Source organism: Falco cherrug, chromosome 4 (genome assembly GCF_023634085.1).
Source record: "Falco cherrug isolate bFalChe1 chromosome 4, bFalChe1.pri, whole genome shotgun sequence".
Classification (NCBI taxonomy): domain Eukaryota; kingdom Metazoa; phylum Chordata; class Aves; order Falconiformes; family Falconidae; genus Falco; species Falco cherrug.
In genome coordinates, this window is record NC_073700.1 from 61920212 (window position 1) to 61934833 (window position 14622).

At 36.0% G+C, this 14622-nt stretch overlaps 1 protein-coding gene across 8 annotated transcripts in view; it reads left to right on the forward strand.

Moving 5' to 3' along the window:
* Positions 1-14622, forward strand: part of ZMYND11 (zinc finger MYND-type containing 11) — a 106343-nt gene that overhangs the window by 44479 nt on the left and 47242 nt on the right. For all 8 annotated transcript variants that reach the window (XM_027809981.2, XM_055707021.1, XM_014282505.3 and 5 more), the window contains exon 2: positions 992-1126. In XM_027809981.2, coding sequence (XP_027665782.1) covers positions 1011-1126 — 116 coding nt within the window. In that variant the 5' untranslated portion in view covers positions 992-1010. The remainder of the gene's footprint in view (positions 1-991; positions 1127-14622) is intronic.

Below are 14622 nucleotides of genomic sequence, written 5' to 3' on the forward strand. Positions count from 1 at the left end.
TGAAGTTAATATTCTGCTAGCTACAAATATCTGCGTGCATACCACAGAGTTCATTTTGAGGACAGAGCTCTAAAATAAATTATAGACCTTGGTAGCAGTCATAAATCAGTCATTTTTTTTTTCATTGAGAAAGTGGTGGCACTGGAAGAAAGTTATTTAGTGATCAAAATGCATCGTTAAGCTTTTAAAAAGAGATTCTGTGCCTGTAGTAGAGCTGTAGGCGATTTATGGCTTATCTGTACTCATTGCCTCGAGCTTTTGGAAAATTTGTAAACAAAGCCAGATGCTCATTATGTTCCCGTTCAGGGTTGGTTAGATGGGTAAATGCCATCAGAATCACTTTGGTCCTGTTGGGTTTTAGCATGTTACAGGAAATGGAGTTGCTCCAAAATATTTATTTAAATATTTATTGTCCATGAAAATCTACTTATAGTTTCTTCTCATAGAGTGAATTTGGTTTTAATAGTTGTAAATTATAAAAATAGGAAAGTTACACTCTGAGGACTGTGTTGTATACTAAATGGTGGGTCCATCTTTTCCTCTGTGTTGGAGTTCATGCTTACACCATGTGATGCAGTAAAGCATCACTCGCTGTTTTTAAAGGGTTTTGGGCAATGCAGGAGCCTGTGGAAACATCAGGCTTGGGTAGCTTTTGCTTTTACCAAGTTTTAGGGAACTGAGATGTGAACTATTTGACTTTTCATAACCAGTTTGATAAGTTCAGTCATTTGGTATTGATTTGATAATTTTTACTGGTAGCCTTTTGTCTTCTGTATAGATAATGTGATGTGAAAGGTGTTCTCGTAAACTAGTTTTTGCTTTTTACTGCTCTTTAAGCACAAGAGAACATGCTGCGTACAAATTTAATTGCTGTAGGTTAACAGAATATTCCTTGTAATCATATTTATTGCAACATGACCATCATGCAATCCATTTCATAATTCATTATTAACTTTTTTGGTGTGTTTTTTCTTTTTTTTATCGACTGCAGCTGACCAAGTAAACAGGTCATGGCACGCTTAACGAAGAGGCGACAGGCAGATACAAAGGCTATCCAGCATCTTTGGGCAGCTATAGAAATAATCCGGAACCAGAAGCAAATTGCTAACATTGACCGTATTACAAAGTAAGTGATCCATTCCAAAAAAAGTCTTGATGAGGGGGGAAGGTTGATGTTGTTAAAAGCCGTGGGAAACAGAGACAGTAAACATTGTGAGAGACTGTTAAACAGTTACATGCACTTCTGTGTTACTAATTATCTAATTATAAAAGAAAACCAACTTCGAAACTGGGCACCTAAAGATCCTCTAGTGAGGTTTAATCCATTGAGTCTGAGATCTTACTGACCCTGTATTTGTTTTGTATAAGCAGCTTTAGGAAATATGCAATATTTATAGTACTTGAACTAAGTTAAGCATGCAAGAGTTGTACTCCATAGCTTGGTCAAAATACAAGTAGATTAACGTTTAAGGAGAAGAGGGCAATAAAATCTGTACATAATCTATTTCTTTAGGAAAATGTGATAGGCCAATGGAGAACTCTTTTCTAGAAGGAAAAAATAAACCTGAAATTGGGTTGTTCAAACAAATAAGAAGCCATATTTGCTAAGATTAGCATAGGACACTATTAAAGAAAACATGAGATGTGGAGTTTGCAATGTGTAAAGTTCTATCTTGAAATACCTTCTAAGATAACTTGGAGTAGCCATTGTAATAACAATTGAGGGAGGTTTTGTGCCTCTCTCTGCTTTGTTTGCATTTCTAGGCCAACATGTAGGTCGCATTTGTCAAAGTAATCAATATGAATAATTTAAAAGAGCAAAAGTAACCACTTGGCATCTCTTCAGTTGCCAGAACCAATGTGAACTGATAATGAGGCCAGAGACCACTAAAAGGAGAGTTATAAACAGTGCAGGTAACTAAAAGAAAATCATTATAACTTGGTCCACTGGCAGAGTTTGGAAGCTCTGAGGTGGAAGTGACAGGCAAAACTGGCTTCGTAAGTGGAAGAAGTAACAGTTCAGGTTCTCCAAACACAGTGAACAGTAAACAGGAGAAAGAAAAAAGATGATGTCCCAAATGAATTAGTGTGTACCTGGCTCCTACAACAAATAAAGATACACCATTAAACTGAAAAGTACCTTCCCAGAGATAAGAGTTCCAAGTGGGCTTGAGAGGGAGATTGTATTTTAGGGAATTTAGGTTGCACTTGAGTTTCAGAATGCTTTAAAGCATACATATTTGCATCATGTCTCCAAGGAGACAAGTGCATAAACTAATGCTATACACTTTCCATTTTAACATTTCAAATTACTTGCTCCAGGCCATATATTAGCTGCGTTTTTTTAGCTGTTTATGCTCGTTTTATACGTAATAAAGGGAGACAGGCCCATCTAGCTGGGGATTCATCCCACTCTTGTGAGAGATGCCTATTTTAAGGAAGTTTGAATAACATTTAGCTAGGTAAAGTTAGGTAAGACAAATACTATTGTTACAAACAAGGTTGAGAAAACGAGTAATTAGATGGTAGAAAAAGAAGTACTGCTCTTGGTAACTGAAGGGTAGTTTGATTTTTTTAAAAATAGGCTAGATCCAGATTCTATGACTCATCACTAATCAGAAGAAAAATAAGTGACTAAACAGAGATGCAAGCAGCCCCAGTACTCTGAGAAAGATGTGCAAGGTGTTAGCAGTGAAGAGCAATCTAAAAAGTGCCTGGACATTGTAAATGTTCTACATGCACATCAGTGATGAATGATGAGCAGTGATCTAGTTTCTATTATATGATATTTTTAAGAAGATAACTTTTGACAAGGAAAACATAAAGACATTTGAGTTGCTTTACGGTACTAGTCATTGATGAAGAAACACAGATGACAGTAAATGGGTATGCATGTTACATAACATTCAAAATAAAGCTCTGAAATCATTAGGGCATCAGAATATCTCTTCTTACGAAAACTGAGCAGCTCAGAGATCATTTGGCCAAGTACAAAGATCAATCAGTTTCTGGGCACATGGGCAAATGTATGAATAATAAGAAAGACCAAAACGAAACAGTGGTTCAAAAGTGAAAATTATGAGCCTATGTACATAGTTGGAGCTGTAGGGAGAATTCTCATACTTGGATTAGTAACATTTTTTTAGAACTGTTTATACCTCTTGGGATTGACTGAAAGAATGGCTTTGCATGTTACAAGTGTTCACAAGTAATGATGACAATGAAATGTATGGAAGCATGTCTTACTCCTGAGTAAGGATACAGAAAAACAGAAAGATAATCTTTTTTTATAAATACATGTTTAAGGTAAGTGACAGTCATGTAGTGGATGACAAATGTGTACTTTCAGAAAACCTCACAAGTTGAAAAGATGATTCATGATTTGATTTTTTATTTTGTTTTCTCTTTGATGTAGTTTGAGGATTCATTTGTTGCTAGAGACAAGATGTCCTTTATATTTTGTGACCTGTTAATCCAAACACCTTCATAGCAGAATCTCTGTTGCTGCGTTCTTTGTCAGGTGGTTTGGTACTTTTAGGCAAATCTATTTAGTTGGCTTTTCTTGTAACTGACAGCTCGTCATGGTTGTCTCCCTCTTCCTAACGTATTTTATTTCATTTACTTCTTGCTTTGCTTAGTCTTCTGGTGCCCAGTAGAAGCCATTATACATATCAAGGAGCATTTACTTCCTATGACTAGGGAGGAAATGTTTGTAATATAAAAAGAAGATTCGTTGCTTATAGAATATGCAGTGTTTCAGCTCGGTACGTTAAAAAGACAGATATATATAACACATTAAAATATGTAAAATGTAACCTGTGCATTTTATGTGTAATTGTTAAAAAATATCTGGGGTAAAGAAAGACTTCCAGAAGATGCTGGCAATGGAAAGTATGCAAGAAAAATCTATAGAACTAGCCACGCATTTTCTGTAGAGAACATAAGAGTAGGAGGATAGTGTAGAAGGAGCCAAGAGCACTAGAAGGTACTTCTAATATTATCAGGAAAAACCTATAAGGAAATAGGCTCTTTAATTAAAAGTATGCTTTGCTTTTTAAATTGATGAAGAGGAAAATCAAGAATAGAAAAATGAGTGATTAGAAGTGATTGAAAACTGTCTTACATTGAGGAGAGAGTTGAATACGCAAGTTGGAGCCTTTAAGAACATAGTAAGCTTACTGAACTTCTGGCAAATATTTTAGAAAAGTCATTGCATGCAGAGAAGTATTAAGAAACACAAGAAAGTTATCTATTTTTGAAGGAATTAAAAATGTGTGTGTGGAAAAACAGCAAGTATATGACACTGTTAATTGGAGTATTATATAAATACTTAGATAAAAGCATTGGTAGGGAAGAGACCACACTGCACAGACTTAATGTCTCAAAAAATAGTAATCAACAAATCGTTATATGAAAGGGATTCTGCAATTTTAGTGATATATGTTGGGGGTACATTACAGTTGGAAAGGTATTTTCCATTGGTTGGAGATAAGCATGTTTCAGTAGCTTGAAAACTAAACAAAGGACTGAAAACCAATGCTAACAGGAAGTAACAGTGTAGTGAATTTTAAGGAATCAGTACTAAAAGTGCAAACTGCCTTTTCAAGAGAACTTTAAAATATATATGTAACTTCCTATATTTGTACATAGGCTTAAGCATATTCAGTGCATTTTTATTTTATGGTAAAGCTCATTTGAAGGCAGTGGTAACATTTCTGTAAAAGTATGCAAAATAAATATTCTCACCTGGCTTATATTGTCATAGTGTATCTCAAGTCAATGAATTATAATAATCTAAAATCCAGCTACTAGAAGTATCTAACATTTTTAAACTACCAAGTTACTTCATAACAAAATGATATTTCTAAGAGTTATTTATAAAGAAATATGACTTATTTTTCTGTCCAGATGATATTGGGATAATTTGACCTTAATATGTCAATTATTTAGATGAGTATTATTGGCATTAGTTATGCTATAAACACTAGCAGAGAAATGGCTTCCCGTATCTTGTGAATTCTCTGTCAAGAGTGCAGCTTGACAAATTGTTCATCCCTAAAAGTGTGTTAAAAATTATAATTATGCTTTGACTTTCTGTTTTTTCCTCATTATTTTCCATCTGTTTTAGATTTCGGGTAACCTCAAAAATTGATTCTATGGAATGAAATGCCTGAAAAAACACTGGAAAAAAGGCATGCATATTTAAATGAGTAGGATAAATTATTGACACTCACTTACGTAGCAGATTGATAAGGATTTCTGTACAGCCTGTTTTTAAAGTTCTTTCTTTGGCTACTCCAGTCTTTCAGTTTCTTTTATAGTGTTTTCTTTATAATTCCCTACAGGTAATTGGATTCCTAAGATTTAATTAACTATTAATTAAATATTTACCCTTTTTATCACAAAGTATTGGGTTTTCTCAGTAGCAATTTATGAACATTTCATGATCTTTATGAATAGCTCAGAGTTCATTATCTATTAAGTTAATGTTATTAAAATACCCAATTGGCAAATACGGTTCTAGAACAATTATTGGCCACTTTCAGGATTTTGTCATTGTAAACAGGTATTCTGATTTCTAAACTATTTCATGAAGACTAATGTGAAGAACCAAAATATAGTTATTTTCTTCCGTACTTCCTTCCTCATATTTTTTTCTCTCTCCCTTTGATGTTTTTCATGATTTATTTAGTTGATTAGCTTCTCTCCCTGTTCCTTATAAAGGCAGTGTCTATACTGTCTTTGTGTACTGTGACAGGAAGAGCCCTGGCACTGTCTGGAGCAGATCTGCTGTGACCACATCACATTGCCTTTGGCTCATGGAATTGTTTCTTTGGCCTTGACATATTTTTTGTTTGTTTTGTATGTGTGTGTGGTTCTTCAGTTCTAAGTGCCAAAAATAATACAGCCCACAGCAATGCTGTTCTTGAACATGAAGCTAAAGGCATGATCGTTTGCCATAGGGCATGATGTGAAGGCATCTGAGGACACACAGCATGCTGGAGCAGTGTTGGAGTGCCTTTGGCAGAAGAGGCCAGTCTTGGCATGGTTTACATCTATGTTCTCTATCAGGAGCAAACTAACCTCTTGGCCATGCTTTGCCTTTTTCACAGGAGGAGCAATTTGGCTTTCTCTAGAATGGAGCCTGAGAATGAGTTAGTTTGGGAATGAAACCAAAAGTGACTCTAGTCCACAGGATAAAGGTATCCCAACTTTGGGGGGAATGAAGCTGATGGAAAGACCGTTAGCTAGGATAAAACTGTCATGCTGTAATTGGAGAATTTGTGTTAGTTTCAAATTGAGCGAAACTGAAACTATCAGTTTCATCACTCAGCTGGTTTACAACATTGGTGATACAAGAAAATGCCTTGTTTTCATGAATAGGTACAAAGACTCATCTTTTTTAATTGGCTTTCAAATGGGATGGTCTAGCACTTGGATCCTAAATGGTCATAACCATTTTTTGTGTATTTGTTCTGTCGACTCATTTTTGTTATATTCTAATATAGTGTAAGTGCAGCTAAGTCAGAACATCTAAAAGAAATGAACAGATCCTAAGCCTATACAGAGCAGACTCTGTCAGTCCCTTGTTAGCTTTGTGTGGACTGACATTAATCAGCATTGATGGGATAGCATGCCAGAAAAGAATTCCTCAGTATGAAAGATTACTGTAAAATGATGAAATTTTCTGGCCCCACATTTGAGATGAAGTCACTAGCAGTTGTAGATTGAGTATGTGACCCTCTCAGTTTGACATTTAGTACTAGGAGGAGGATTTCTTCTTCATATACCACTCTGTGAAATTTCTCCAGCCAGTCTCTGAGAACAGTTAAAGTAAGGGCCTTTCAAATCCATAAATCGTTGTTTTTTTGTTTTGGGGTTTTTTTTGCCTTAGTTCTTCTGCTGTTCTTTTTCTAGGCTGTCTAACAGAAAACAATTTCTAGAAGCAATGATTAAAGCAAAGATGAGAATGAGCAATTTGAACAGGTAGAGAATCATCACAAGAGAGTATAAATAAGAAAATCCTCAATTTGAACAGATAGGAAATAATCACATAAGTCTATAAATAAGAATATGCAATGCAGTAGCAAGAAAAAATAATGAAAGAATAAGATTCTTACGGTATTGCGTATTCAAAGCTCAGAAACTTGTTAGAAAAAATCTGTCACTATTTATAGTACCTTTGATGAAAATTTAAATCTTCCTACTATTTTGCATGTTGCAACTAAATAGCTGTGCATAAACAAAAATAGTAAGCTGTAAGAATGATTAGGAGAGCAGATGACTGTGGATTTATAACTAGATAATCCTGTTGTTTAACTTTACATGAGCAGACATCTTGTAGCACCTGATATATCTTTGACTGAAATGAAAGCTTAGAAATGTTTTTCTGCTCTGTTGGTTTCTTACCCTTTGTCAAGCCATTCCCCTAAAATATCTGTCCTTTTTAACTGGAGAGTAGGTTTATCTGAAAACAATTTTCTGAAGTAAAATATCCTTCTGTTACACAGACAAATGCATTGGTTGCTTGAGTTCACTTTTAACCAGTGGTGCTGACTCCTTTTTCACATCTTTACATCATCCTCATGTATGTTTTAAATGTGACCATGTGAAGCAAATGGTATTATTCAAACCAGCCCTTCAGAATCTGGTACATATTAATCAAACCCTGGTCAGTTGTACTGTGGTGGAACAGGTCAGTATTGAAGGAGGTGCTCAGGAAAGCTCACATTTAGCAATTAGGAAAGGATGAGGAAGAACAGTACTGTGAAATTTTTGTCCATGCCATGCGTAATTATGCAAGGGTAAGCAAAGCAAAAGTGTGGAGTATAAGGTCCTACAATGAGATGCATGATACTACTTCCTCTGCAGGCCACATAGCTGCTTTTAGTGGCAGCCTGTTATTGAGTGTTCACCCTTGAGAAAACTGAATTCAGTTTGTATTGGGTTGGCTTAATTATAGATATATGCGCTACAGTAAACAAAACATAGAAACATCTAACTAGGTATGACAGGGTAGAAAACTCTTAAGTACCTCTTCACTTGTTTTCTGTTACTAGTCAAGGACAAGACATTTCTTTCTGACTCCCCTAAATCAATCTCCTGCTCCAGTTCTTTTACTTTCCTTCTCTCTTTTCCATGATAAGTTTCAGTTGCTTCTTTTAGCCCCAAACCAATGTGGTTTTTTTTCTGTTTTCATAACACTATTTATGTTAAACCAAGAGAATGAACTAAGTCTAGACTTCTAAGGCATGGAAACCCTTAGGCATAGATAGATCATCTGGGGTGTGTGGGGTGTGTGTGTGGGGGGGAAGTCCTCTGTGCATTTTCAGCAACTTATCAATTGATTTGTTTAAAAATCATTGTATTAATAAAACAAAAGCAGTATAAAACTGATCATTTGACTCCCTAATAGAAAAAAATTTAGTAAAAGTGCTATTTTGGTCATACATAAAACCTCTGCATTATGTGTGCATGACTATCAGTTACAAGCATAGTGATACATTGCATAGAAATAGGATGGACACCAAAACATTTAATTTGTTTGATATGTTAATTTTTTATACTGATGGCTTTGCACTGAGGTTAAGTGATGCATTCAGATTGAAATTTTCAGACATTTTCAAAGGTTTAGATATATGCTATAAAGTAATAAAAAGGACACTGAAAACTGCATGTATGCAGGAAAGTACAGGGAATCTCACCAGCTTTTGCATCATAACTGATACACAATTTTGGTTCTAAATTTGTACAGAGACTGACCAGTGAGAAAATACTGAGCGAGCTAATAAGGATTTTTAACATCCAGATTCACAAAAATCTTGAAAAGAAATTAATTAAGCTAAACACTGATAGTTTATAAGGTCCTTCAGAAGAAATGACAGATTGTCATTGCACAAGGAATTTTCGTAATGGTGTACGTTCATTAAATATCACCTGTGTTAACTCTAGGTAGCTACGCTTGTCATAAAGGATTTATCTATTTTTAATATGGTGTTTAATCTTAATTTTGTTTGTGAGTTCATGATTTTCTGTTTTGTATATTATGTAACTTTAATATTGCTGGTATTTATTAATGGTCCATTTTAAGAGCTGCTTTTAGATATTCTTGACTAAGGAGGATGGAAGCAGGGATGACAGGAAAATATGTAAACTTTTCTTGTAAAAAGACTATAAAGAACCTGGCTGCATTTGCTCTGAGAAGTAGAATTAAAATTTCTGAATTAGTAGATTTGGTGAAGGTGTGTCATCTTGAGTATTAATAATTACTTTTTTCCCATCGAGCTGTTTTGTTTAATATAGGTAATGTCTTCAATTTGTGTAATGATTCTGTTTAATCAAATTAATTAAACCAGTTAAAGGAATACATAAAAAGAAGTCCTGATATATTAAGCAGTGTTGTTTGTCATTTGTTAGGGATAACTGTTCCTCCAACTTGGTACTGAGCCACTGTCCCACCATGTGATAAATTTTAGATACTTTGCTACCTTTTTTTTGCTACTTTGCTAGCCAAAACATTGCTACCTGACTTGCTGGGTTTGCTTCTCAGTGATGGCTGTTGTAAGGCTGATTCAGTGCCTGGTGTAGAAAACTCTTCACCATGGGACTGACAGAGAGATTCCTCCAGCCTTGCCACCTGCTTTACACTAACTACATGGAATGGAGTGGATGCTGTAGCTGGCTGTGCAACCGTTAACACCTGTAGGGGTTTAGGATAAATGGCTATTTTATTGAGGACTAGATCTTGAGGTGAGGCTAAACTTTTTGTGGATTTGCTTAGATCAGAAATATTAATGCATGCAAGTCTAGTTCCTACAGTTCATCCTGCAAAATTAAATAAATAGGTGCTCAGGTGTTCTAAAGAATGTTGCTCGTTCAGTTTTCCTTATCTAATAATTTTTCTCTTAATAATGCTCTTACTTGGTATTGCTACTAAGGCAGTTTTCTTTTTTCATCTCAAAGCTCAAATGTTCTTCATTGATTTAGTAGGTGAATGCTCTGGGCTGAGCGTGAGTATGAGTAGTAAATAAAGTGATTCACACAAACAGCACAAACACATGGTTATTAATAACAGCCATACTCCTTGTTTGGTGTTTGCTAATGAGTGCAAACTCATTTGAACTGTCCTTACTGTGTGTTACTATAAAAACTGTAATGTTCAATGTTTAATACTTTTCTTAGAGAATACATGCAAATATGAACTCCAGTATAAATACTTAGAAGGAAAGTGGTGGAAGTATAACTGACTTGACAATCACTATCCCCCTTTTTGTTTTAATGAACAGTCTCATGTATTCCATATTTGTGTGGAAGCTGTGTAAGTTTACATGGAAAAAAATACATAACAGGTTACCTTTATTTCTGATTACTAAAAGCAAACCAGTTTACTTTTTATGTCACAAGCAGTAATGATTTTTGCTTCAATCATAGCATCTTTATAATGTTTGAAAGTAACACTTCTAGCTTATGTTTAATTTCTTTGCTGTAAATAAATGAGACTTCCTATTAGAAGTAAAAGATAAAAATGAGTGTGACATGGCCATTTAACAGGTTGTTACCTAGCCTGAAGTGCTCATCAAGGCTTTTCTGTAATCAGTAGAGAGAGAATGATCTCCAAAGCACTACTCATACTGTCTATTTTAGGCTGCGGTTTCATATTCCCATTCATTTAAACAGTATCATCACCAAAAGCAGCAGCCCTGCCCTGATGGCTTTTCCAATTGGTAATTAGGTGAACATTTGTGTGACAGTGTGATGATTTTGAAACTCAGCCAAGGTAAAACTAATCTGACCGAAAAAAACCCAAAAAGTTTTTGTTACTTTTAACCCAGGTAAGAATGGAAAAATTGGATGGAAGACTAAAAACCTGAATCATGAAAGCACTGGAATGTGTGTTTTTTAAGCATGTTTTGAACTGAGACTCTCGATGTGAGCTGACTGAATATTTCATTTGCAAGGTATTATTTAGGATGTTACATTCTGAGTCATGTGTTACGTGTTTGTCTCCAGTACATCCACAGAAAAGTGCTGGATGGAACAGTGGCTCTGCATATACATAGGCAATTGTACATATGTGTGCAGTGCCCCTAAATGGTTAGTGCTCCTGTTTGCCAATAGTCCTCAGTGCACATAGGTGTACATTACCAGCAGCATCCCATACAACTTTTTAGGTTGGAAAAATGGGAGTATCTAAAAAAGCCCTTTTTTAGATAAGTTCCTCCTTAAGAAGATGGTAGTAGTTCTGAAAGAGATTTTATGGATAAGGACTGCATTGCTTGGTGCCTTGATTACCTGCTTTTCATGATCTTATTGGTGGGTTACACAATCTTAAGGGCACAGTGAAGTTGTGAGTGAGAATTTACATTACTGAAACAAGAAATTACTTGAGTTAAAACTACCATGGTTTTGACATAAATGACCCAGGTGATTAAAGTTATAAAAAAACTGTGTAGTGCCTGGGGTATCTAAAGGACACACAGACAAGATTACTCTTTAGCTTTGTTTTAGCAGCAGCAGAAGGAACATTAGGAAGACCTGAGTTCCATTGAACTGCTGGATCTCACTGTTTCACTATCAAGTGTGTGCGTCCTTCTTGTTTTATAAAAATACTGCACAAAATCAGATTCAGTATTCATGCAAAAGCTGGATTTCTACACTATGAAGGAGAAACAAATTTTAGAAATATTTCCTACTTAGATAGTGTGTGTGTCTTCAAAATGAATGTTGCAGATGTCAGAGAAAAAAGAAAATTCATCATTTCTCTGTAATTCAGTTTCTCTGTGTCCCACACTTGGAATTTCGGACTGCACAAAATACAGAGTGTATAATCAGTGTTACATAGCATAAACAGCAGCTCTGTCAATGCTTGCATGGTCTGTGCTGATGGTATGTGGATTGCTGTGGAGATCAACTGCAGCCTGTTCATATACATGCATCTCTCTTTGTGAAGTATAAGGACAGAGGGAGAACGTTACGCTTTGGTTGCATATCAAAAAGTATCCTAGAAAACAAGTGTGCTAGTACGTCCCCACTGTAAAAAGTTCTACTTAGTCTCTGTGTGTCTACATTGTTTTCAGCTCTCAGACCAGCTCTCAGTTTCTGGCAAGTAGGGAATATATATTTCAAATATATTGCTTTGAAATACAAATACACATAATGTTTAGCCCATATTTTGTGAAAGTTGATTTGTACCACAGTGCTGTATCTGGTGAGAACAGGCAACCTGCGCTTTGGAATTGAGACCTTGAGATACGACTGTGACTACAAATCTTCACCTGGCTCTCCACAAGGATAATTATTGGATTCCCAAGATTTGAGCCTGTGTATTTTAAGTTCTTACGCTATGTAGCTGTATTTGTTAAAAAAAAAAAAAAAAATATATATATATATAAAAAAAAAAATTCATAGCCATCTCTTCCATTTATACTTTCAGTATGACCAAGTGACCTATTCCTTGCAAATTAGAAAGTCTTAAAAGTGTGTCGGCCTTCTATAAAACTGCTGTCATACCCTGAATCTAAAGCAAAAGGCATTCCTCACCAGAGGTAGGAACACAATATAAAACTCAGAATAGATTTTTGGCTGCTTTCCTTCCATTTTATGTATTATTCCTTAAGGTCTGTCCCTGAATCTAGGACATTTTTATATACCTGTAGGTAACATTTAAAATTAATGGCAGCCTTTCAGTTGAGTTAAATGGGATGTGCTATATTTTATCAGATCTCAACTGTGAGATGGGCTCTGCATATAAGGAAATCTTAAGACCTCTGTTTCTCCCTGGACGAGCTGCTGTTGCCAGCAGATTGCTACTTCCCTTCATATCGTGGAGGGCGGAGACATCCAGCATAGACAGAGATAATTGATCAGACCATGACTGCAGTGTTTGTCACTAAAATTAGCATCTACCTACAGTTGTCACACTATGTGAGGCAGGTATTTCCTATATGTATTTTACTTTAGTCTTTTACAGAGATGCTTGCTGTGTATTTTTTTCAGTATTTTCCTTCTGATGAGTTCAGGTAGCTGAAAATGCCATTCCTTATAAGTCCAGAAAAACTGAGATTTTATTTTTGTTTTTGTAAATACCTGTGTCAGCTTTCCACCTTAAGTAATCTTATTCACTTCCTTCCTCGGCCAGCTTTGTTTTTTGGGCCACAACACAGCTGCGCCCATGTAAACCACTTGCTGCATCTCAGTAGACCACAGTTGACTTTGAGGACTCTCTAGGAGCAGAGTTAGTTATTTATGTACATTATTTTGTGGCCATATATACTAAGAGCTTTGGGACAGGGTTTGGCTTTGTGTTGTCTTGGTACAGCACCAAGCAGGAGTTGTCAGCTGTGTGACAGCTGTAGGCGAAAAGTTCATCATCTGATCCCTGCAAGTGCCAGCTACTTTTGTATCTGTTTTGCTCCCATGGTGATCGCAGCTTTAGAGTCTGCTTCCTTCACACCCCTTAGATCAAAACAAACCCTTTTCTTGAGTTTCAAGGTATGTTGTGAAGCACATTTATTAGATGTAGGTTTTAAATAGAAAGATATGCTGAACACTGGCTAGTTTGAGAAAATGTTTTTGAAGTTTTAGGTGTAAACAGACTGACTATGTGAACTGACAGACTATAGTGCTTCTATAATGTCTCCTGTATATAGGGCAGGCAAATGGTTTAGATGTGGATTCTGGTACTCCTGTGGTCCAGTTTTGTTTAGCAAAGGGAGGTGGCAAGATCCAGTTGTCACTTGGTGCTGACATAAGTTACAGGAGCTTCTGCACTTTGTTGCTGTGAAGGAGAGAGACTCTGGAAGGCCATGTACCAGGTTTCCCTGCATATCATTCCTCCCCTGTCATTGCAACATGACTCAGGTGGGGTGTGCAGCAGGTGGCTGTGTGGCTCCTGGATGCCATGAGGCCTGTGAAAACTGCTCAAGTCCTCACCTCCAGCAGTGCTGACCCGTTGGGCTGTCCCCATGGTGTCTGAAAGGTGGTCAGGGTTTTAGGATATGTAACAAGAGTAAGGTATATAAACAGAAGAATATAGAGGTATTTTATCACTGCTAAATTTGAAAAGATCTGACTACTTCTCATCTGAAGTGCCAAATAAGTTTAACATTGTTGTTTTGCATTTTTCTGGTTGGTATTTTGTGTACTAAATACAGATGAGTATGCACACACATACACAATCTACAGATCTATTCATGGTTATCCTCTATTGTTCTCATTTAAATTTTTTCTTTTGTTTTCAGACAGGTGTGCACATATATTAGCTATATGCACATTTGTATTTATTTACCTGATTCTATTGGCAGGATCTTGTTTCTGAAGGTCAGAACATTTACATATACTTTGGTGGTGTGACAATCCTGAGATTTGTTTTAAGGGTAGGAACGAGCAACCTAGATGCTAAAGATTCTTATCCTTTGCTTTCAAAGTGGTGTGGCAATAATTGAAAACATGCTTTAGTAGGCTCTTAGAAGTTGATTACAAAAAGTGTAATTTTGCTAGATTTGCTAGATTCTTCTATGCTAATGTCAAGGAGGTTTGCGCTGCCAGTTTCTAAATGGAGAAAATACTGACCTATAAATGCTCTAATACTGAGAAGCAGTTCAGTTGCTTCTGTATCCTGCA